The sequence below is a fragment of the Daucus carota genome, chromosome 9 (genome assembly GCF_001625215.2).
Source record: "Daucus carota subsp. sativus chromosome 9, DH1 v3.0, whole genome shotgun sequence".
Classification (NCBI taxonomy): domain Eukaryota; kingdom Viridiplantae; phylum Streptophyta; class Magnoliopsida; order Apiales; family Apiaceae; genus Daucus; species Daucus carota.
The window spans coordinates 42704183-42730422 of NC_030389.2; the positions used below are offsets into that span (position 1 = coordinate 42704183).

Genomic DNA, 26240 nt, shown 5'->3' on the forward strand with positions numbered 1-26240 from the left:
ATACTTAAAAAAATTACTCATATTCTTTCATCAAAACGGATAGCTAAAAATTCAGGTTCCCAACTTATACAAAATTACAGCTGAGCACATATGAGATTGGTCAAGCCTTATTAGCTACATAACTGCCTAATCAATGTGCTCATAAAAAAATGACCACGAGCAGAGCAAGAGTGGGCAAATAGAAGCTTTAATATTCAAATTCGTCTAGCATAATATATTGTTCGACATTACTCATTTGCATTCAGCAAGACAAACATTATATTGCTAGTATCTAGTTTTCAAAAGAAATGAGCTGGTAAGCTCAACAATTGTATGCTAAAATCAACAACACAACCATAAGCAATAATGACAAATCACTTGTGATTTAAGAAAAGGTTTTATACAACACGTGTTAATAACAAAATCAAACACATAATCGTTAATTTTTCTCAAGCATAGATATTTAGAACACAAGTCCGGTCCAGTGTCTAGTGAAAAGAATACACACAGACATTTGTAGACATTTGTTTACAAAGTAGAAGCAGAATTACACCTAATAATGAGTTAGTAAACAGTTGCTGACACAACAATTTTATACCATCTTCATCTTCTGACAATTGAAGCAATGATACAACATTTGCATACAACATTTAATCACCTTAAATTACGTGCAAAAAGTAAAAGTGACAACCCAAAAGGGACGGAGGGAGTAGATTATATCATTTATTATCTATATGACTAATTATCCTGTAATATTTACATATTATATTCTGGATTGTCAATGACATGAAATTGTATTATTTTATCTCTTCTAGTCTTAATTATCTACGTTATGTTTTGTTTAATTTATTTTTTCAAGGATTTTGTAATGTAAAAGGGTTTTTATTTTTGTCACATTAACTTTTAATATTTAATTTAAGTAACATCTTATTGTCAATTTTCCAATTATGATTTTAAGAGTGTAATAAGAGTATCAATTAAAAGATGTATATAGATAAAAGACAAAATTATTTGATATTGAATGAATGAGTTTGACTATTAAATTTAGGGATTTCTTTAAAATCTCAAGTAACGATAAAAGGGAAAAGCCCTATTAGTTAACTGCCGCCGGTGCTACTTCCTTACTTAGTCAAATACCCTGATCTATTCATTCAAGAAAAGAAGATAGTGATTTGGCTAACCTCAGGTACCTTCCCCCAATCGAACTATCGTGCGTGACACATACCTGCCGATTCCATATAAGCGTATTTCACTCATTGCTATTAGTGGAAGAATGCCCTCAAAGTCCCTCAAATGCGGTTGCCTTGAACGAATCCCATTCGTAGTTCTGAATAAACCTCCCAATTCTCCGCCGGTTAAATTAAAATTTTCAATATTAGAATATTGATGTAAGAAAACAAATTTGAATTTTTAAATTGTAAGACTCTTAAAAATAACAACTCAATGTGTACTAATTATTGTTCTCTAAGAGCAAGTCCAAGAGATGCCTACTTGTCCCAACTCATTATTTAACACATTTGATGAAAAATGTTGATCCAACAATGTCATATGATGCCTTATATCCAGAACAAGCTCTTCAAACTTTATTAACATGGCACCTCTCTCCTTGCACTATCCTATATTTTAAAATAAAATTTACTCACTCTCTTTCTCTACTTTGTATTGTGTTTTAATGATGAAAGAGAATCTCTAATAATAAAATATTAAACATATATTAAAAATAAGGGAGTTGAACTTAGATAAACATGTCCTAAATCACTAAAACATCATATTTTATATTACATCTCGAGTTTCAACCAGGATACCGCTGGACTTGCTCTGATACACACAAGCACGCTCCAAACTTACAATAGCTCCCACATGCAAATCACATATTAAAATTATATAATTTTATTTTTAAAAAAATAACAATGATTACGACCAGTTGGTCCTAAAAATCAAAATTATTACACAACACAATGCCGCTCAAAACTTTAAATTCAAATTATCCCCAACACACATAAAGCTGTCCTCACTTCCTTCACTCCCAAATCCAAATCACCAGGATTCAATCTCGAATGTCGACTCGATACCCTTCTTTCTCCACTTCTCGATCTTCCGGCCAATCCGACCCCTCCTCATCCACCGAGCTCAAATCCAAACCACATTCCTCCTCACTCAAACGTCTCGTATCCGGTCCCACCGATGCTCCCCAATTGCCGTCCCGGGCGTTGTCGAAACCCAAGAAAGATCAGAGCTTGGGCGCAATGGTGAAGAAGCTGATGGAGAAAAAGCCGAAAGGGGGTGTGGGGAGGGAGCAGCGAGGAGGGCTTTTTGTCGCGGCGGAGATTTTGAAGGAGGATTTGAAGAAGAGTGGGAAGAAAGGGGGAGGATTTGGTGGGGGGTTGGGGAAGAAGTTGTTTGGGAAGGGGATTGAAGGGGAGAAAGTTAAGGCCTTGACGGAAGTGAAGGCGAATACGCGGAGTTTGGGGATGGTGTTGAGGAGTGAGAGGGAGCTTTTGAGTCAGAATAAGGATTTGGAGTTGGAGATTGTGGAACTTAAGTTGATTGTCGAGGAGAGAAATCGAGAGGTACTCGTATTCTTTTTTACTAATTTGGTACTTAAGATGCACATTTTTAAATTTATTGATGAGTTTGATGATTATTGAGTTTGAGAAATGGAAATTGATGGATATATATGATGGTACTATTCTATGTTACTAATTGAATGCGTATAATTTGTCATGTTTGTTGGTGTTATTTTTATCAATATTAAGGATTGGTAAGTTTTGTAACTGATTTGGTTAATGTCCCAAGCTTTATTATTGTATCCTTTTGGTTTTTGAAAGCTTTAGTTATAGTTGAGAGACAATTTTTCTCATTTGGTTTTGTGTCGTGAAGTGTTACACATAGATGTTAAAGTTTAGTTGAAGTCTTTATATTTGATAAGCTGTTTAGCTGATTGATGGATTTAAGTAAAAAACATTACACACGCACACACATTTACTTTTTAACGTGTTGATGAGTTTCATGATTTTAGAATTCAAGAATTAGAAAGTATGAAAAATATGTCTTGCCAATGAGCACAGCCTTGTTGTAGTTTTTTGGTTGTCGGTATCATGCTGAAATGAAGTATTAGAAGGACATGATTTCCTGGTTTTAGATTTGGGAACTCTTCATTTGTAATTGTTAAGTAAGTTAACAGCAATTACTTGTGCATTGTAGGTTGAGAAGTTAAAGGATTTGTGTTTAAAGCAAAGGGAAGAGATCAAGTCGTTAAAGACTGCCATTCTGTTCCCTGATGTTATAGGTTCACAACTTCAGGATCTTTTGGAGATGCAGGGTTCTGAACTAAAACAGGCAAAACATCTTATCCCGAGTTTGCAGAGGCAGGTCACCTCTCTTACTGGCCAACTACACTTTCTTGCTGAGGATCTCAAAGAGGTATTTAGTATTTAATTTAATTTATTCCTGAAATAGCAAACCAATGTTCAAATTCTAACACCAATTGTAGTCATTTGTGGAGCTTTTTGTGGGTTAGGTCATGTTTCCTCTAGATTATTGGATTAAAATTTAAAAAGACATGTTGCGTGCTTGTTTTGCATCATTTTCTCATATTCTTAGAATATGTGAACTGGGCAAACTTAGATGTGATGATGTGAATAGTAATGATTATTGTTGATGTTTACTGTTATCTCCTAAATTTATTAAATTGAAGTTTTTCTTTAATTTGATCAGAGAGTTTTGACGGGAACAACTATGTAATCCCCTACTTAAAGTGATTTCTTTAGATCACTTCCTTGTCTTGGTTTTATGTTTCAAACTTGTTTGTAGGAATTAGTAACATGTTTGATCTCTACTTGTTTGCTTAATTGCAGACTTCTTTGTGCAAATGATCCCTAAATAGCTTAGAATTGTATTTATTGATCGGTTGACTATGAAACTCTTCAACCACAGGCTAGGAACTTGTTAATTCGAGGATATTGACTTCTTTCACATCACATGTGCACAAACTATTGTTGCTAATTTGCTATGCTCTTGTGTGCAGATAAAAACTGAATAGTTTGCAGTATATCCAAAAAATTCATTATAGTATATCTGCGTATCTATTAGATATGCAGTGAAGTGTAGCGCTTATTACTAAATCTGTTTACATCTGTGTATCAACTGCAGTGCTTTGTTAATTGATCTAAATGAGGCATATGACAAATGTTTGTGAAAAATATCATTTCTGATCAGGTAAAGGCAGAGAGAAATTCTTCCAGAGAATGGTACGATGAAGATGATAGTCCTCCAAGGACACCATTGAATGATCAAGAACCAGCAGCTAATTCTCTGGTAATTCCTTATTAAAAGAATATGCCAATTATTTATCACATGCTACAGTTTCTGTTGTTTCACAAGTTCATTATTCTCTGTGTAAACACTTTATTGTTATGTAAAAGTATTCTTCCCCTTGCAGAGAAAGAGCATAGTAATGCATAATTCATTTTTGATGTCTTTATGTTGCTAATTAAACTTACTCACTTCTCTAGTTCATGTTAAGCACTCCTCAAGTCTGCATTTCAGCAAACTACCACATGCCTCTAAGTCCAAGCATAAGGAAGCTTGAGGTTTTAAACACTGATAACAAGAAAGAGGAGATGACTAGATAAGTAATACTAGTAATTGCTACTATAAAGCCTACTGGTTCTCACATAAAGAAAAGACAATGAAATTGCATCTAAGACCATTTTGTTGCATGTGTTTTCGTGGCCTATTCCCCCTGTAAATGCAATGTGCAGTGAGATATGGTCCCCTATTACTAGTTAATGTTGCGCAATATGAGATTGAGTTCATAGTCTATTGTTCACTTTCTATTTTTGTTAGGCAAGGTAAATTAGAAGAAATATCTAGATACTCACGCACACATGTGTTTTCAAACCCTCGACCAAAGGACGATGGATATCCGCTAGGCTACGTCTTCAGATATTTTTAACATCTATTCTAATATTTGTAGATTGTTCTGTAGTAAAATGTCATCTAAATATTTTTGATTCTATTGCTTAACGTTCTGTGTTATAATCTATACAGGAGTTCAGCTCTCCCACCCAAACAAACGCTGGCAGTCCAGATGACATGTTGATCAAGGATTTTAATCCTTGCTTAACACCTTACTATGCCACAAAGTCCAATGTGCGGTATCTTAAACCTATCAAGAATCTAATATATTTTATGCTAATTTTATGAATTTTTTTGAACCGGGGGTCCTAATTTGAGTAAAATATAATTGAGCATAACTGGCTTGTGTTGTAGGAGTTTGAGTTTAATGGCTATAGTTCACCTCAAAATGATGATTTGTCTGACTTAAGCATGCGAACTTGTGAGGACCTTGAGTTTGACAGTAATGGTAGGAAGTTGTCAAAAAGTTCAGATTACCGCAGATGTTCCAACTCTAGGAACACTTCATCTCAAGGAACTCGAAAGTCAGATGAAAGCAAGTCAAGATACGGAAAGCAGATGCAGCATAGACTCTTCTGAATGGCTCTGGCAAACAGATATTTCCATTCACCCGAATCATTGGCTGTTCATGGCAACTATATATGGGGGAGAAACTCTTTCTTTGGCCGGTATATCAATTTTAAGATGTTTTAAATTGATGCACTTGCTATTCCGGCCAATGTGTGCTCTTACATATTGAGAGTTCGACCTCGGGAGGTCGAATCTAAGGACATAAATAAAGACTAATCAGTCAATTTTGTTATTTGCATTTGTAGATTGTATGTGTAGCTGGAAGCTGCAACTACTTCTTGCCTTCTGCACTGCACAAAAATTTTATATTCGTCTTTCAACCTGTTGGTTGATCAATTACCTTCTCAGTAATGTAGAGCTGTTTTAGATTATCTGAGGTCCTGCACTTTTTCGATCATTTGCATAGCCAAAACATGTTACTGGAAGTTCCGTACTCACTTGGGGATGGCATGTATCATTACCTCTGTTTTAAAAAAGTTGGAATAATCACCAATTAATTCATGCTCCGTAACTTGCTTCCGATTAATTCTCGATCAATTTGATTAATCCATGATCAATTCAATGACTTCACTGGTTAAGTCCAGTTCCTGCTTTTTACAACAATGATCATTACATGTTCATTTTATATAATAAACGAATCCTCTTGATATTGCATTTGGGAATATGTATTTCATATTAATATTAGATTTCAATGATTTCAAATTCTTAACTTTAGACTGGTATTTGAATTTTTGGTATTTCAAATGAGATATTAATCCAATTTTTGATATGTATCCAAGTGATATGATTTGAATTTTCATTTCAAAATTTCAACTTTATACTTATATATGAATATATGCTATTTCAAATGGATTCATCCAATTTTTTGTGTATATCCGAGCACTTCAAATAAGATTGAATCCAATTTTTTGTAAGCAAAAATGCTTCATTAAAACGAAGAATCATACATGAGGGTCTCAAACAAAACATCGTGAGGGGACATAAATACGTTTTGATGATTTAACAGGCAAGGAATACGAGCCATATTATGAGCTACTCCTTTTGTCCCATTCAATTGTAGTAGGAGTGATCACGGTATGATTTAAATCGCAAAATCCGCATAAACCAAGCCGATATTCATCCGATCCAAACCGAAACCGAAATGAGGTTAACGGTTTCAGTTCGACTAATTTAAAAAACCGTGGTTTCTTGCTTGTATTTTAGCTTGTATTTTAACGAAAGAAAGAGAGAAGCCTACTTGAGAATGAAGCAATTGATGACACAGATCGATAACATGCCCAATTTCAGTCTGATAGTATTGCGACGAATGGCTTGAACTGAAAGCAATAAATCAGACTTAATAACCACCCTCATGTAAGACAGTCGATAGCCACTTTAAACCCTCATAAATTGCAGTGACTTCAGCCTCTAACACCGATGAAAACTCTGGCAAACACATCACCATCCCAGCCATAAAAACGCCTGTTTGATCCCTTTGTGTTTGGTTGCGGTGAACGGAATGGAATGAGTAAACAAAAAATAATAGAGTATGAGAGGGAGGACTTTGAAAAAAATGAGTGAATGCGAATTTTTTATGATAAGATTTGGGTTGAAAATAGGTATGATTCCTTCACAAAATGGAGGGTACGTCTAATCAAGGGTGATTGGAATGGAATGGTTTTGTGAAGGTGCGTCTAATCAAGGGTGATATGAATGGAATGGTGGAAGGAATGAAATTATTATACATTCAACTAAATTATAGTTCACATCTCATTCCATTCCTTCCATTTTCATTTACCTCAACCAAACACAACATAACCAACCAAACACAACATAAGAACCAAGCCAACAGAGAATTTGTCGGTCCCTTCGTGGACAGAAGCATCAACATTAAGTTTAAAGCAACCGGTCCCTTCTGAGGATGATGTGCTTCAGGAGTTATGCACTTGGCCTGCAATGCACTCCTCGCAATCTTGGCCGCTTTCCAGTCTGAGCAGCTCCAATCCATGACAATGATGGGAGTAACAGATTTGTTCTCCCAAACTTTTGTATTTCGGAAGAACCAAAATTCCCACAGTACTCTAGCAATTAAAAGAAACTCATCTGTTGTTGTGGTGTTGCCAATCTGGAGCATACTCAACAGAATGCATATCAAGAGTTACACCTGCATACCTGCTAAGCCCACAGTGTGCTCTCTGTGTGTATTAAAACAGAACATTTGATAAAATCTAGAATTTCAAATGAAATTTAAGTTCCCAAAGTTAAATTCTCAAGCAGACCATAAATTCAAATACTTTTTGCCCCCTCCCAGTATTTCTCTTCTAGTTTCTCTAATAAGCTACACGATTGACAAGGAGCCAGCTTCAATCAAGCAGCGAGGCTGGATTACTTGCTGCATATGGTGGAACACTTCTGTTCCCTGTGCGCGCGCGCGCATAGCGCGTGGTTTAACAGGCGCGTACGCGCACACACAAGCTACAATGGTATGCTACTACAACGCATACATCTTGAATTATACGAGCAATCATAAGCGATGAAGAAAAGATTAACGAAAATAGGTAAGAGATCATTAAAACAGAAGTTCAATTATTTAATCTGACAGGTAACGTTCAATCCGGTAAAGAAAAAACTGTCTAAACTTTTACTATGGCAGAAGCTTCTTTTGTTAATGATCTACACCATGGCTATCTCCTTGCTCTATTCCGCATTCATTGCCAGCTTGATTATCTGGTACACGACTGCAAAGCAACAAATAAAAGAATGTAAGAAGATATGCACGGGGATTATTCATCTAAATAAGTACTAAATCAATACTGTATAAACTGTACTTTAATCAGTTGAATATCATGTATTATCACCTTCCATGTGTTAACATGGAGATTTATTGAATCAATGGTATGAAGCGGAAAAATTCGAAATCAACGATTTGTTAATGATATTGCAGTACCTTACCTCTAGTCTATCAGTTTCAACTTCTACAAAAGGTGGTTTATTACTCTATATAGTCTATAGTCTATACACGCTATTAGTTGCCGATTTCAATATTCGTATTTCTGTTTCAGATGTGTCTTCCACAATCAGATATGAACTGGGCTGATGTATCTAATAAAGCAAATGATATTATCCGACATTTTCATAGAAGCTTTGTTGAATTTATATTTAATAACACAGGCATATTTCCTTTTTATATCTACCTCTATGTTCTAAATTAACAGTTGACATACTCTGCTAATTTGTAGGACAAAAATAGATTGATGAAACATACATGATCCAATAATCACGGAGGCAAAGAGCGCAAGAGCAATGTTCTCAGCTGTGAGTTTCTTCTTCCATGAGTTTGCAGACGATCCTTTCCTCGATATGTTCTTCTCAAACTTTGCAATCTTTCTTTCTGCGAGACGCTTAGAGGTAGTCTGCAATGTTTAAACGAGCTTTATTAGCATGCATATTAATAACAGGTGCAGCGCTAAAATATACGGCCAGAACTAGTATAAGATCATACGTAGCATATCATATACAATATTCGGCATTTAAGTTTTTCAAGACAAATCTCTTCCAGTCAAACTAAGAATGACGCAAAGCGCTAACGGCCCAAGACCAAGTATTTTATCCTTTGCGGTAATAAAGATTACATTCGAAAGAAAACAATTTTGCATATCAAATTCCCTACGTCACGCTAAACGCCAGTAATCTCTTTTTCCACTCGTCAACCTTATTAATTCCGCTAAAAGTTACCAAACATTTAATAATCTTTAAGCCACTATAAATTTCAAAATCTGGCGCCCTTGTTTAGAACAACAAACACCTTTTCTTTTTGTTACCTCACATAAGGAGGTTTTGTAGAACATGCAAGTAATGCCCACCTATGTTATATACCCCGACTCTTCATTTCGTCTGAAGTACCCGTGTCGAACACTCGACACTCAGACATGGGTATGAATGGTATGAACACTCCGACACTTATTTTAGGCCAAAAACATGTAAAATTTTCATAATATTGCCGAGTCCGACACTCGAACACGTATCCATGTTGAACACTTTTAGCCGAGTCCAGGTAACATAGATGCCCACACACACACACACACAAAAATATCTCAAAGGCAGTACCCCGACCCAGTAAATTCAGCTTGCACTATGTCAAGCATCCTCAATATATACACAACAAATTTATAGTACTCATATCTTTTCGGGAGCGACTCTCAAATTAAATTCCCAGTCCAAAGAATGTCACAAAAAAAACTTTCAACTTTCAACCCATAAAATCTTTCTACCACCACAGTCCACACCACATACATAACATTCGATATAAACAAATTCAAGAAAATCAAGATTTCTATTCAACACAAACAATAACAATCCTCCTGCAAGCAAAGATTTAGGCACAACAATCAGAAAGGTGATATCATGTACCATCTCATATAAATACATATCACCAGCACAAAATCAAGATTATACAACAATTTGTACACAAAACAAAGCCAGCATCAAATCAAACAATAAAATCAGATTAAAAATCCATTGATCCAGCAAATCAAAAACCCTAATCCGATTAATATAGCACAAAACACAAATAAAACAAATAAAGTAACGGAAGAAAAAAAAATTGTGACACCGAAGATCTCTGCATGCATCTGTATCTACATAACCCATGATGACTGATTCATAAAATTGAACAGAAAAATAAAAAAAACATGGAGATTTTACCATTTTTCTTGATCTTGAGGCTAAGGGAGAGAGATAGAGACCAGAGAGAGAGAGAGGGGCCAGAGGGGAGATGAGTGTCACTCACTGTCCTTTTCGACACAGTATTTATTGGGATAAAAAAGTAAGTACAGATTTTATGCAAAGACTTTACAAGGACCCTCCTAGGATTTTCTGCTCAGAAATATGTGGGCCCATGTTCCTTTTTTATATACTGTGGTAATATACGTAGTTGTTTTTTTCCCTTTTTTTTAAGTAGTAGTTGTAATTTTTATTCACCGTAAAAGAATTAAATACTGTTTGAGGTTTGCTGTTGCAGACAGCAGCAACAGGTTTTTGCTAAACAGCAGATGAAAAACTGTTTGGTAAATCTATTTTCTGAACGACAACTTTTGGCTGAAAAGTTGCTTTTAGAAAAAACAAGTCATCCATATTTTTGAAAAAAAGCTGTTTTCAGCTTTTACAGGAAGCTGTTATAAATTTTACTATCAAAACTCACCAAAAGAAATTATTATTTTTATATTATAACTCAAAATAAGCAAATATCAAAAAATTACCAAACAGTTATATGATTTCTACAAAATCACTTTTTTTACCAGCACTTTTTCTGACCGCACAACAATTTTTAACATTACCCCAAACAGATCCTTAATAGTATCGGTATTTTTCACCCCGAAGCGAAAACGAGGATATGCTTAACTTAGAATAATATCTTTTATATTTTTTTAAAGAGTGATATCTTTTACATTCAAAAGAAATATTTCGAAAGATTTGTACACCTTTTATGTATTTTACATAATTATAATATTTTTTTCTTGGCAAAGATAATATTTTGAGGCTGTCTCGAACTTTCTGGTTCTTTACAAGGATTGTACTTCAGATTGGGACTTCGGTGACGTCTAAGGCGATTAAAATATCAATTTAAAGCCACAAAGCGATTGTCAATTTAGCAACGTTTCGGTAATTATCTTTTCTTTTTTTTTTTTTGTTTTGAGAGCAAACGTTTCGGTAATTATCTATTTTGCTATACAGATGGAAACGGGCCGGCCGTCAATAATTACCTATACTCGGCAGCATTTTTCCATTTTTACTACACGATGTGATTCTTAATTAATTCATCCGGAACCGGTAGTTACAAATCTTATCATATTTACTCTTTTTGTAGAAAAGAGATAATGGGATTGTATCCAAAATTATATGGAAAGGGAGTTTATGAAAGCTAAAAAAAAATAAATTCACCGTATCGTCTATAACAAAATTTAGTATTTTTGTGAGGAGATTTAAAGGGTGTGTATTCAATTGAGATTTTTTTAAAAAAATTTATTGAAATCAGAGAATATTCAATTTGGATTTTAAAAATTTATTAGACTCTTGGAATATTCAATTAGAATTTTAAATTATATTATAAAATCTAGTTGTAGTTAATTAGGATTTTAAACTAAATTTTAAAATATAATGATATTCAAGTCAGTTGTAAAATTTAAAATCTGACGATATTCAATTGAGATTACTTAAAATTACTTAAAATCCATTAAAACCTGATATTATTGAAATACTGACGAATTTTTTTGGATTTTATAGAATGATGGATCTTAGGGAATTGTTAAGTATATTTTGATATATTTGAAATTCCATCAAAATACATGAGATTTTGAAGTATCTGCTTACATCATGAAGACTCTCAATCAACTCTGTCATATTTTATCAAAAATTCGCATAAAATCCAAATCGGATATGATTAATTAAAATTTTAAACAATATAAAATCCATTAAAATCTCAGTTGGACATCCCATGATGTTGAATTGTTTATAGTATTTGACGTGAAAATAATTTGATGTTTATCTCATAATTTTCATTTTTTTTGGATATATTAGATTTTTCGTTGTTATAATGCGCGCGATAAAAGTTTACAAACATTCATAATTATGACCGGGAAGGGCATAATTGAGGTTCCCTAATTCATGATCATAGCGTTAAATGAGTTTGAACCGAGTTCGTTAAATTTTTATAAATTAAAACGGTGCGAGTGCACAATCATATCATAGATATCTATTAATATGAGTCTGAGAGATTGTTTAGGTCTAAAATGCTGTTTTAACTTTAAACTGAAAAATATCGGTTTGTTTAATATGTCAGAATTCAGCTTAGATCTCGGCCTAACGTCGGGACTTGAAGCTGAGAAATGTTTGTCTGCGTAATAAATAAATCAGAAGTAAACTTGAAGTCATAACCAAGATGAAACTGACTTAAAATCAAAAGCTAGTTTGAGATACGTTTATCGGTGACTTAATTTTGAATCTTTTTATTTTAAAATATATCTCTAAATCATAAGTTAGCCATAAATCACTTTTATTTTTATTATTATATATTTAACAACTCATAAGTTATTGACAAGTCAATATTAACCGCACAGACCCGTCAGGTAATGAGTCACCTATGGCTCTAACTAAATTATACACATATGAAAATGGGACTACTCTTGATTCTTCAAGAGTCATCATCCTCCTCAAAGCGTCGGATCTCCCTCGAGCTTGTTGGAGCTTCAGGTTCTCAACAATCAAATAGGGTCAAGGTCTCCTCATAGAAGGACCGAACATAATTAAACCTCCACAACTTTTCTTGTACATGAGTGGAATGCTTGAGGACCATATACCCGCCTCTGCTTTGGCTGATTGGAACAGGCTCAAGCTAGCTAGCCGACGCTTTTCGGGTTATTACTTTTCTCAATGCTCATAGCTTATTCTTGACGTTCAAGTTTGACGAGATGATCATGAAAGCCACTGAATCTTCATGAAGATCTTTTCGGTTAATTTTACTTAAAATGTTTGATAATTTAAGATGTAAAGTGTTACAAAAAAGTATAAATTATAGGCTTGTTTGGGATGAAGAAGCAGAAGTTTCTTCTGGCTTCTGTTTTTTTTACCCGATTGTTGCTTTTTTTACCCGTTTGTGTAAAAAAATAAAAGCACTTTTAAGAAGCTGAGAATGCTAGCTTTTATGTCACAACTTCTGCTTCTTTTTCAAACACTTTATTAACTTATTAACTTCTCACTTCTACTCCACTTTTTTAATTTAAGCAAGAAGTCATTTTTTTTAATCTAACCCAAACGGCCCTTATATAAAAAAGGTTAGTTTTCTGAATTTTTCGCTTTTCTCCCCGAAATTTTCCACTTCTCTCTCCGTAATTTCTTATAAGTGCTTCTGTTTTGTTATACAAACGAGTCAGCAAGAAGTAAAATTTCCCATTTTATTTTAAAAGAAGCTTAGTTGCTTGCCAAACATGCAAATAAAACATATTAACATCAACACAACCGCCATAGACCCAAACATAAAGTCTTATTTCATGATTAGTTCCAAAGCCCCCCATATGGATGAGGAATGACCAAAGTTGCACATCTAGCCATACTACTCTAAAGCCAAGGGGTAACTAGATTTCTCCCAACAGTCTCCTGCTCAAGAGCCACAATATTCTACCATCTTGCATTGTTCTTGACCTTGTTTTCTCCATACAATCGAAACAAACTAAAAGCTGAAATTGCGGAGAGCACCACCATGCTAAGGCTTACAAGCACAGAGCTCGCAATTCCTTCCCCGATCTGGTTACAGAATTTGCCATACATATTGCAGATCTTCATCCACTGCAATGCCGGCTCCCCTAGCTTCGCAAACAATGATCCTTGTGTGGCCGATGCAGTTGCAGCTAAGCACAGGTATGTCATCATCTGCATCAATGCACCGCGGAAAGTTAACAGAGGAGGGTTTAAGATTGCCCGATAATTTTCACAACATTTAGAGTAACAAAGCATGTTCCATAATAATACACAACCAACTGGACTATAAATCGATCTTAGTTGGTTGAGATGTTATTTCAATAGCAACTAAATCTAGTAAAAATTCTCTGTGAGTTCGGTAGCCAGTGTATTATTGTGCATTTGTGATGTGTACATATAGCTAATATGGTACAAACAAGTATGGCACTAATTTGTGGTGGTGATATAAATGTGATCATCAAGAATTCTGAAATACCAAACCCCCCTCAAAATTCTAGCTGAGCCATCAATAAATGCCGAGCCATTTGAGAATTTTCTGCACAATAGATACTTTATGTAGTTCTGTTTTTGTAGTATTTCTGTATTTCTGTAAAACGTCACAACTTTAGACCCATGTATAATAGTGCTTATAAAGGTTTTTTTTTTTCTATTTTCAGTTCCCTGGAATAAGTACTTACAGTATCTCATAACAAACTACTTTCAATAATTTGATGGAGAAAATTACTTATTTCATAAATTTAAGATCGGCCAAAACCCCCCAAAGTACAGCATACCAGTAATACTTTAATTGTAATTGTGAGACAACCTATGAGTACTATACAACATGCATTGAATGAAAGTACAAGAAGTATATAGGACTATCAAATCTGAAATGGACAGATTTCACTTGGTAACACTTTCTGAAACAAAGGGCCAAAAGATTGTGTACTTGGTTCCACTGTTCCACAGAGCACTATGATGATGTTATAACTTGTACCTATGTAATTGAATAGGGGAGTTTCATCTTTTAACTCCTCACCTACCCCATGACTCCATCAGTAATGATCATTCGGTTTTAGTAAACATTTTCACATCACTAAAACAGGCTAATTTCACTATTTCAGTGAATTTGGTAGTGGGCTGAGGAATAGCCACAACTCATAAGAGAACAGGTTATGTTGGTAAAACTGGGTAATTTAAATTTTGAGTTTTACTGTTTGTTTTTTTTGTGACAAGATGTTAAGTTTTGCTTTGACATACAGTTTGTAGTTGGAAGGGGCTTTATATGATAACTGAGATTTACCTGATCACCAGAGAAAATAGCCCAAGCCAAGGGTTTGTTGAAGAGGACACTTCCTCTGGCCATGCTCACTATACACCTTAACACATGCACCACTGAGTAGGCTGCAGCTAACCCATTGGCTACCACCAAGAATCTGCCATCAATAATAATATATCTATCAGAGAGAGAGGGAGAGAGGGGGAGAGATGGATAGAGGGAGAGGGAGAGAGAGAGAGAGAAGGGAGGGGGAGAGAGAGAGAGGGAGAGAGGGGGAGAGATGGATAGAGGGAGAGGGAGAGGGAGAGAGAGATAGAGAGAGAGAGAGAGAAGGGAGGGGGAGAGAGAGAGAGGGAGGGAGGGAGAGAGGGGGAGAGATGGATAGAGGGAGAGGGAGAGAGAGAGAAAGGAGGGGGAGAGAGAGAGAGGGAGGGAGAGAGGGGGAGAGATGGATAGAGGGAGAGGGAGAGAGAGAAGGGAGGGGGGAGAGAGAGAGAGAAGGGAGGGAGAGAGAGAGAGGAGGGCGGGGGAGAGAGAGATTACACAAGAGAGATGGATAGAGGGAGGGAGAGAGGGAGAGAGAGAGAGAGAGAGAGAGAGAGAGAGAGAGAGAGAGAGATTACACAAGAGCTTTCATGTCAGTAAATTGAGCTTTCTTCTCAATGGAGAAGATCTTTTTAACTTGAGTATCAGTACCCACAAGAACAGCAGCAACAAGAGCCAAAATACAAATGACACATCTCAAAACCAACTCTCCAAGCCTAACTCTCCTATCAAACACCTTCAAATTACTTCCATGATGTACTGCAACATTTCCAGGACTCACTCCGACTCCCAAATAACTCATGATCTCTTCCTCTTTTTCCCCTTCTTGTTATATACAATATACAAATTATATAAGATGGGAGAAAACAAGAGAGACAAGAGTGTTAAAAGAGTGAAATGCAATACAATAACATGAATAAAGCTCCCCTATTTATAGAGACTCTCCCACCAACCAATATTTATTTTCTTAAATTTGTTTTATAGTAATTGTTTATTGCAACTTTAATATTCCAGATATCTGGTGACCGGTGGTAGGGCTTCGCTGCAAGAATTTAATATGCATGCGTACTTGCGTTTGTGACTATGGTCCAATAACAAAATTAATTTTAAGGATGTCTCAAGCTAAAACCCAAAATCGGACAAAATAATAAAGTTGTGTTTATTTGGATATAATATAATAAAGCAAGAAAAGAATGAAATGAAATATTATAAAACAGTTTTAAAATTTTTTTAAAAAAAATATAAGAAAACAGTAATTAAATATAAATGAATCTAAACTTCTATGATGAGAATGGGGAAACTTAATGTTGAATCCTATGTAGTATTTTCAAAAAATGAAAATTATATACAATAATTCTAACAACCTCCAATCTAGAGTATAAACTTTTTCTCATTCTCTCCTATTCAGTTACATATCTAAATAATGAAAAACGTACGTGTATTAATCAGACGGTTTTTCTAGTGTGTGCCCATGGACACATGCTAAGAACCAAATTCTATAAGAATGATGGATTTTAATTGGTTTTCACTCCTTTATAGTGGTGGACCCGCTGCAAATTCACCAACCACATCAATTCACACTAGACAAACCCTTAATCAAAAGATAATAAAGCGAGAAATTATGATTTCTGATCGATTTGTCTGGAAACGAGATTTGACGACAAAATTTAATTAAAAATTAGAAACTTTTATTTAAAAAACAAAAAATTAAAAATACACTATATAACTATATTTTACAAAAGCGTCGAAACGCAGGATCAGTGTACGTAAACTTTGTGGACCGAGAGAGTATTTTCATAATAAAAGATCAATAACACTATATAGTTCTACTATTAATGAACTCCACCCGGTACAAAAGCCTGTCCATGCATGCTACATTTTCAAACAGATAACATAACTTTGAATCGAATTACTAGTTCAATTCAAAATCCTCAAACCAAATCCTGAAAATCAACCTTAAGCATTCCACCATCCGAACCTCAACTATAATGATAGCAGTCAACAGAGTTGAATGGACACGTATACATGTGTTCTTGGACGCGCAAGAACACATGGTGAAAGCTGAGAAAGACACCCATACAGTACATTTAATGTAATAAACATCTAATCCAGCAGTAAATGCGGTCATTAATTTGCCTGACATTTGCATTTTCTTAATTTCTGGGAAGGGGCGATAGTTCTGCTCCCAAGAACAAGGGGGAGATAAGGAGCACAAGTGTGCATTCTACTAGTAATATCAGGACGATTAAACTCAAATTAAAATTGTCGATCATTTTTATATTATTAAAATTTAATTTTGCATGAGAAGAGAAAAAGTCCGAACGATGAAAGTTGAGGGGAGGTTAGGTGTGCAGTTGGCAAGTGTATTCTTAATGAGATGTACAGTAATGTATCTATGCAACTCCAATCCAATGAAACTTTGTTGATGCTTTAGGAGCATGCGCTTTTAGGGTGAGGATTAACCGAAGATGTTTTGTTTGACTGTGCAGATTTATATATTTTACAAATTACTAGCATTTGTTTTAATAACCTGAGTGTTCCGGAACAAGGATAAATCCGACCTGAGTGTTTCATGACAAAAGAGGATAAACCCAACATTAGACAATCCTGCTGGTAGGTACGTAGATTTAAATTTTGAATCATGCACAAGAAATATAAAAATTTTAGGTACTTGGCAATAGAAAATTTAAGAGGTCCTACTTTTTTTTAGGGCTTTTTTTTATTAATAATCACGTTTTCAATCTTATTTCCAAAAATACTACCTTATCCAATCTTATTTTCAAAAATACTACCTTCTCTAAAATATTTTCAAAAATACTACCTTTTAAAATATAAGATTGGATAAGGTAGTATTTTTGAAAATAAGATTGAAAAAACAATATACAAGATAATTCCCCTTTTTTTTAATATCCAGAAGTAAAAGCATCTCAGCTAGCTAATATTAAATTAACGAAGTTATAAATAAAAATTATTGAAAATACATAGACAATTCTTCATTCCAAGTCTCCTCAACTAAATTGATTATATTTATCGAAAATCTAAAAATTCACTATAACAAATTAAAATGACAATAGCATAATATTTTTAGGATATAGCTGAACAATATATATCAGACCAAAACACTTTTCATGTTGGACAAATTTTAGATAATTAGTTGTTAATATAATATTACTAAAACTCTTTTAGACAAACATTATAAATAAACACTATAAAAATTATGTAAAAACAATTCTAACTCCAATAAACATTCTCTTAATATTGGCTATTTGTCATTAAATGATGCAGTTTGTTATAATAATTTTAAATAATAGTAATATAATAATTTTAAAATAACTAAGTGATATAGAGTCATTCCCCCGAAGTACATGACGTAATTTTTAAATAATTAATATTTAAAAATATTTTAGCATGTGATTTTAGCCAATATTTTCAAAAATGATTTACAAATTTAAAACAGTGAACAACCATCCTAATTATTTTGCATTTTCACTTCGCGTGTGAAATTCGATTCTAATTAATCGCTCAAATAGCGTCACTTATTATTTTACTACTGTATTTAATCAGCACACATCAATCATTATTTTCAAATTCGGTTCTTGATTAAATCAAAATGTTAAATGAGGCGTACTCTGTGTCGACCCAATTGATTACTACTGGAGATACTGTAATCTGCTTTAAAAGGACATTTTCCATCTGTTAAAACAAGAAAATACGTACTACCCATTTTGTGAAACCCTGAATTATCAATTTTAAATGTTGAATTAAAGTTGTGTAACGTGTGATTTGAAAATAGGTTGCACCAACAATGTTGCAGTTGAGGTGTAAAAATTGGTACCGATTAATTACAACTTTTATTACATAGAGTCTAGCTCCATTACTTATAGACATGATATTACATAAATATGGAAATTAAGTAGCCTTCCTATACAATTTTAGCACATGCCCAAAACGATCATCTATCGTATCCTCTAAAAAAACTTCCTCCGTTTTTTATTATGGCAGTTTTGACTTGAGTACGTACCATTAAGTGTATTGATCGGATAGTAAAAATTATTATTTTTAATTGATTTTCTTTTGTGAATTAAAATTTCGATTATATATTTTTATTCAGAAAAAGAAAATTTCGAAAATAATAATTTTAACTACCCAGTCAAAACACTTAAAAATGTGTGTCAAAAAATCAAACGTCATATATTAAAAAAAAGGGGAGTATTAATTTTCCTCCATATCGTGTTATTGTCACTTCATTCATTATTCTCCATGCCCACTTCCAATTATTGTGGTTACGCGTTTTAACACGCAATCTGACCTAAAATTAAAAATATAAATATTAAAAATATTAAATTTTGTTGAATAATAATTTATTTAACATTCTACTCAGTCGAAATTAAATAAATATCCTCTAAACAAAAAATTATTTTTTTTGAAAAATTAAGTTGTATGTTATTTCAACACTCCCGTGCGATTGATGACGGAAATCGAGACCCGACATATATATGTGGGGTGAACCATATCTACAGTGATGTATATGTTCAGATGGTCCTCCCAAGTTGACAGGAGTAGGAAAGTTTTGATTTGTGTTTGTCTGGGAGGTGTAATGGCTGTGGGCAAGTGTGTGTGTGATGGCAAGTTGACAGCGTAAATTTAGTGCAGGCCCATTCTTGCTGATGATGGAACTTCAATAATTCTACCATGGCCATCACTTTCGACCTCCATTCTAAGATCAACCCACTGTCCTGCATAATAAGTGTAGTCTTCTTCGAGACAATTGGACAACATCTGGTCTACCAAGATTCATAATGGACCCAAGTTCCGAGACCTTTTCCAGCCTCAGGGACTAATAAATTAACATGAGCACCGCTGGTCGAACTTGAGACGTCCGCCAAATCAGACTCTGATATAATGTTTAAGAATCAGTCCATCTACAATCTTAAAATATCAGAGGAAGACTCCAAATGAATCTTATATTATATTTCAACATATATATTTATGTATTTTTCTGAAATAAGTGACTTATTTTTGAAAAATAAGATAAGTCAAGCGGACTCATGCACAGTTGTCGTTTATTTCAGTTAATTTGTATGGGATGTGGGGAGGTGTAGAATTTATAATCTGCAACAACTTATTTCACTGGATCCCCCATATTTGTTCTCCATATGATCCATGAAATCTCCTGCAAACACCTATCTGAGTCTCAGATCATACCTTATTTACGAATTGCAGCCAATGCATGGTCCATGATTCCTCTTCCAAACACCACTCCCATCATGCCTTATTTAAGACTAGCATCCAATGCATCGCACTGCCTGGATCAAAATAAATACGGCATTTTATCTGCAGAGACTATATGTAACAAGTTATCTAAAGCATATAAGCATGGTTCATGGAGGGATGAGCAAAACTGTGTGATCATAACATCAACAGAAACTTACAGTTGTTTCTCTTTGCGCGCTCCCACTTCAGTGCCAAAACAAGCTTTCAATAGCACAAGCTTGTGCTTGAGAAGTAAATGACATCAACTTTAGATTTGCAGCACCTCTTTTCCGGGATGTTGCTTGGACTCAAAAACTTTAGATTAATAAAAAAAGTTGGGAAAACACACCAAGATCACAAGCCGAAAAGAGTGATTTTACAGAATATATGTACCAACACTAGATATCATGAAGTAATATGACAAAAATTGATCATTACAAATATAACAAAGCCAGGAAGTAACTGTGATTGCAAACACAAAACCTATGATTACAAGTACAAACACCAAAAGTTCTACTCATCTCATATTCCCTTTGTGCATTTTGTTTCAGGCACAGGAGCTGCAGAGGCACAGACAAGCGACAGAACCTGGTCCGGTAGAGTATGGGGCAATTTGGTCGTTTCAATTCACTAAAATTATTCATGTTGCAGCATTCTTTGGAAAATAATAGACAACAAGTAACAGAGGATAGATTCCCTTCAGGCCTATGCATCATATTTGCAGTGTTTAATTCTTCTTACAGAGTCTCTATGTTCCAATATACAGATGGTGTCATTTTACAGCTGCTTTACAGGTAAAACATGAAATCAAGTTGTTGAGTCAGTTTTTTCAAAAAAAAACTTCTGATGTCTACTTTCCGCACAACAATCATTCAAAAATGGCAAAACCAAAAGCAGAAGTCAAAACTGCTACTGATGTTAATGAAGATAGTACAAGTTCACACAAGATAAACTTAAATGTCACCCAGCTCTGGAGTGAGCAATATGAAACTAGTAGTTATATCCTGGCCTAAGGATTTTAAAAGAACTGGCCAGAACCAACGGCGTCTGCAATCCATCCCCCTTGTAAAAGTAACATAAACATGACAAAAACTTGCATCTCAGAAATGCAGATAAGAAATGAAAAACTGAGATCTAAGGAAGCAAGCGGTGATATTCATAGAACAAGAACGTTAACTTCATATTTTAAACAAGCAAAAAAAAAAAAAATCATGAACACCCCCCTCCCTCTGCGGAGGAAGTTCACTGCATACAGGCATACAAACATGTTTAAAGCAATATGCTACTGTATAAATATCCAAAGCTACATAGAAGTCTATGGACGCTATAATATACATATTCCACAGCAAGTCAAAGGCCCACTCCTGAACTTACTCATTGGAGAGCACCGAGAGAGTGGTGACTACTGGATTGGCCTTCTTTTGAAGGTACATTGTACACATTCTTAAGCAGATCCTGGATCTTGGAATACATAAGCATCTGTGAAGTATCACTCCCACCAGCACTGCTTTGGGTCTGAGCTGCCTTTGAACTCTCTTGAAGCTTAATCTTCTCAAATAGATACTGCTTCTCAGCTTCCGCCTCGTTCAAACGTTGTTTGAGATACCTGGTTGCATAATCCTCCTCTGATTTTTCTGATTTAGCTAGTACAATCCTCTGTATCCTTTCTGATTCTTGTCTAGCCTCACTGGCCTTTAGATCAAACATATCAGCCTCAGCCTGTTTGAGTCTTACAATACTTTCAAGATCATCAATCTGCTGCTTCTTTCTCTGATGATCCATTTTCAGTGACACCACCTCCCTAGCTTTATCCTTAAGTTCTTGATCACAAGCCTCAACAGCTAGCCGAGCTTTCTTCACCATCCGCAACTTCTCCTCTTCCACCATCTCCATTTTTTTAACAGCTTCCTGAACAACATCAGCAATCCGGTTGAAGGCCTCCTGTGGAGCAATAAGGTTCCCACTTTCCTCACTTTCTGAACTCTTTAAAGGGTCCACCTCAAATTCTGTCAAAGTAAAAACACAGTCATCAATTCATTTAATGATTAAATGACATGGCCGGTTATATCACTAATAGAATTTTAAAAGAGCCAAGTAGGACAACAATATTAATAGTTGTTAATCAAAAGCTGAAAGTTGTAAAAAGAAGTTCATATTGCGGTGTTGCTCTCTTTTCTGCTAACAGTTATCCAAGTCGGAATTCATAGTTACATAGGACTGGGTTCGATTCGAAACGGGGAACGAAATCGGGTACGTGGAACATTAGTTTTAGTGAATCTGGTACGATGGAACGTATAGGTACGATGGAACGTATGGGTACGATTGGTCTTTTTAAAAAGAATTCTATAATCATATATATAAATTCCATTATAATATACAATTTTAGTTGATAATTTATACATTTATAATTTTTTATAAAGAAAAAGATATTGAATAACAAATAAAAGTACACATTTATTGATAAAATAAATTACTTATCATATGACATAGACATGGATCTATTGTTCAAAACAAGAATGAAGTCTGTTCTTGCGGGTCGTCACTTCCGGCGATCTGGGTCGCGACCCTGAACGTTTCCGTTCGCGTTTCCGACCGTATCGGGTACGAACGATCTAGATCGCGGTACGTGGCAGCGTACCCGTTTCCTTGTATCTATGAGTCGGGTCATTACCCAATAAGAAACATTCAATAACTCAAACTAAGCAAATAGCAAAAAATTATAATTAAAACAGGCATCCGTAATCTCATGTTTTAGATATCTATATAGCATTACTATAGACACTGATATAAACAAACTGATGAAACACCATAGCAATACAACCAAGATGAATAGTTTAACAACCTATAATACTGATAAAAACATCAATAAGCAGCATCTATATTGACACTAACTAACATACAAAGAACAGAATAAACAAGGCCAGTACTTGAATACTGATACTAATGAAATCAAGTTCCCAATTACAAAAGTTTTAGCATGAGAATCTTACCTTGAAAAAACATCATAACAGCTCTAGTAACCACAGGTTCTGTTAGCCCTCCTTTCAGTTTATCAATAAGTTCTTCACACTTCCAGAACAATTTTCTACCCTTTGAATCCTCACTCCCACGGAAAATTCTTCCGACAAAGTCCAGTTCTCTAATCAGTGCTTCCCGATCCCAGCTTTGTGCACAGCTCATAAATACATCTTTCACCCACCCAAATAGCTCAGATGTTCTATTGCATGCCCGACACCTAAAAATCATCTCGGGCAAACCTGCCCCACTCTTCACAGAAGGCCCCATGCCAATATGTCCATTGCGGATAGCACAGTCTGTGTGGGTCCAATGATTACACAAATCACAACCAATCCAACGACATGTATTCACCTCAAAATCAAACTTATTGCATATCAAACACATGCAAAGGTTGCAGAAACCATTCCTCTTCGAACAAGCATCGCAGGTACAGTCCTCAGCTGGAAGTAGGCTTCCACATGATATATTACGGCACCTTTTGTACAAAAAAACTTCAATCAAAGAAGCTTGAGAAAGACTAACACTTGGATGAAGAAATGCCTGAATTGCAGTTCTGATGGCTACTAGAATTTCTAGATGGACCCTATGTGCCATTCTCAGTGTCTTCTCTGTCAAATCACTCCGACTCAGAATTAACTTTTGCAAAAACAAAAACTCTTCCCTGTGCTGTGAACCACCTGTTCCGTCAAGCAGACTCCGAACCTCATTCTTCAACTTCTCTAGAAACTCATCAGGAAGACGTTGCATTTTTTCAGCAACACTATCAACTCTTTCTCTGACTATGTCACGAAGAGACATCCTATCCAAGTTAGAAACATTGAGGGTAACCGAATGCTCAGTAAACCCATTCTCCCTTTCCTTCTCCAATTTATGCGCCAGTAAAGCATCAGCATTTGCATTCGGCCAAGTTTCACGTGAGCTGGCGCTCTCTGTTGGGGACTCACGTACCTGATCAGTATTAGACACACGCTCTTGAAGATTGAAAGACCCCGAAGCATCTAACAAAGGTAAAGAAAATGAAGTTGGTAATCCTCCTCCAGAACGCGACTGTTGACGTGGTGGAAGCATTTTAGGCGAAGACTGACGATTAATCTTCGACCTAGAAACAAACCAGCTCAATCCTACACCACATAAATTAAAGTCTCCATTTCAGTGGCTCCAAAACTTAAGTTAATTACAATTAGTACAAAACAAAGAAAAGAAACCAACACCAGTCTCAAAACACATTACAACATGCAGTATGTCATAACAAAAGGTCGTTTTCATTTTATTAGTTCTTTATTGAGTCCGTGAATTCCCAAAACATATTAAGCTAATAAACCATAATAAACTAGCTCAAATCACTGGTAGCAGGGAAAGCACCAAATTTGTAGCAAACTACCAGAGTTCGTGCCGTCGTGGTTTCAAATCCTGTCAAGTAGTAGATGCATACGTAGTGATAATTATCAAAAAAACAAAAACAATTTGCACCTACATATATAACAATATAACATCACATGCAACAATATACATATACAGTAGAACCCCAGTAAATTAACACTTTCTAAAGTAATAAACTCTCTAAATTGATAAAAGTTTCAGTCCCACGTTGGGACCAGTATTAAAATCTAATAGCCTCTCTATCATGATAATTAATATGTTTTTGGAAAATTCTAGTGTTAAATATCGGTCCCAAATTTTGTACAAACTGATATTTTTGCCTATATACATGTTCTTTCTATACTCTGTAAACATATTTGGGCAGTTTTTTCTTGCTGAATAACTCTGAAACCATGTATTCTCATGTAAATTTACGACAAAATTTTATCAGTTTAGGAAATGTTATCAAATTTATATGTGTTATCTTCATCTTGAAAGTGTTTGTAAAGATATTTAGGCAGTTTTTTCTTGTTGAATAACTCTGAAACCATGTATTGTCATGTAAACTTACAACACAATTTCATCAATTTAGGAAATGTAATCAAATTTATGTGTGTTATTTTCATCTCGAAAGTGTTAATACACATAAATGTTAATATATCATTTGCAAATTCAAAAGAACAATGCATATAATGTACTAGTACGTAAAAAATTAATTATAATTATCTTTGCTAAAAGATCATCCTCTTGTATGTGATAACCTCTCTAAACTTAAAATTTCTCGTCCAACGATATCCCTTTAGAGGGGTTCTACTCTACACAGCAACAAAAAGTAACAATTTCCACCTATAAATAACATAACATGTAAAATTCACACAATTAAATATAATTTAAAGTAACCAGAATAATCAGAAACGCATATAATCATCCATAAAACAGCTAATATTACAATTGAATTGAGCAAGATCTAGGGTTTTGAAAACTCACCAGAAACGTATGAAAACACCAAAAGGGGTTGCAATTGAAGTGAAATAGAAGCTTTTTCACAGGTTTTCCCCTTGAAATGAAAGACCAAAAACCCCTAATTGCGACAAGGGTTGATATTGTGACAGAAAGCTTTGGGATAACCGGGTAAACACAAAATCAGTCAACTATCCGCGTCAGCCCAGCTCCGCAACTAACAAGATGCACGTGTATAAAAATAGTATCTACATTCGATTAAAATTTATTTATACTCCCTCCGTCCCCTGTTTTGACTTTTTTAAAGATGTTAAAAAAATCACATCTAAACATAATTATTCTTTATAAAATTTATATCAATTAAAAGTTTAGAATATAAACTTTTATTTGATATAAGAATAAAAGTTTAGAATATAAACTTTTATTTGATATAAGAATTGAATTTTTTAATTGAGCATAAACATTGTTTTTTTACACCTCAATATACGTGTTAAAAAGTCAAACATCAATTAAAATGAAACAGAGGGAGTAATTTTTATCTCGGCAAAAAAAAATATAATTTTTATATTAAATAATAATTTAGATTTTAAATTTTATTTGGTATAAATTTTATAAGAATAATTATGTTTAAATATAATTTTTTAAC

The 26240-nt window shown here is 34.6% G+C and overlaps 3 protein-coding genes and 1 long non-coding RNA gene across 4 annotated transcripts; 1 reads left to right on the forward strand and 3 right to left on the reverse strand.

The window, feature by feature from the left end:
- The first annotated feature begins 1964 nt into the window (after window positions 1-1964).
- Window positions 1965-5840, forward strand: LOC108200944 (uncharacterized). The gene is made up of 5 exons (XM_017369216.2): window positions 1965-2549; window positions 3184-3402; window positions 4198-4296; window positions 5032-5133; window positions 5254-5840. Exons 1-5 carry the CDS (start codon window positions 2037-2039, stop codon window positions 5476-5478), a joined length of 1158 nt encoding a protein of 385 aa, XP_017224705.1. The 5' UTR covers window positions 1965-2036; the 3' UTR covers window positions 5479-5840.
- A 2153-nt stretch (window positions 5841-7993) lies between these two features.
- LOC108202040 (uncharacterized) lies at window positions 7994-10277 on the reverse strand. Its single transcript, XR_001802991.2, has 3 exons — window positions 10153-10277; window positions 8714-8861; window positions 7994-8186 (listed from the first exon to the last, which is right to left on the reverse strand). It is a non-coding gene; the product is annotated as an uncharacterized LOC108202040 (long non-coding RNA).
- Window positions 10278-13372: 3095 nt separating this feature from the next.
- LOC108202899 (CASP-like protein 2B2) lies at window positions 13373-15910 on the reverse strand. The gene is made up of 3 exons (XM_017371503.2): window positions 15583-15910; window positions 14984-15116; window positions 13373-13872 (listed from the first exon to the last, which is right to left on the reverse strand). The coding sequence occupies exons 1-3, from the start codon at window positions 15804-15806 to the stop codon at window positions 13621-13623; spliced, it is 609 nt and encodes a 202-aa protein (XP_017226992.1). The 5' UTR covers window positions 15807-15910; the 3' UTR covers window positions 13373-13620.
- A 5482-nt stretch (window positions 15911-21392) lies between these two features.
- On the reverse strand, window positions 21393-25831 carry LOC108202898 (OBERON-like protein). Its single transcript, XM_017371502.2, has 3 exons — window positions 25622-25831; window positions 23248-24396; window positions 21393-22263 (listed from the first exon to the last, which is right to left on the reverse strand). Exons 2-3 carry the CDS (start codon window positions 24341-24343, stop codon window positions 21632-21634), a joined length of 1728 nt encoding a protein of 575 aa, XP_017226991.1. The 5' UTR covers window positions 24344-24396; window positions 25622-25831; the 3' UTR covers window positions 21393-21631.
- Window positions 25832-26240: the final 409 nt, after the last annotated feature.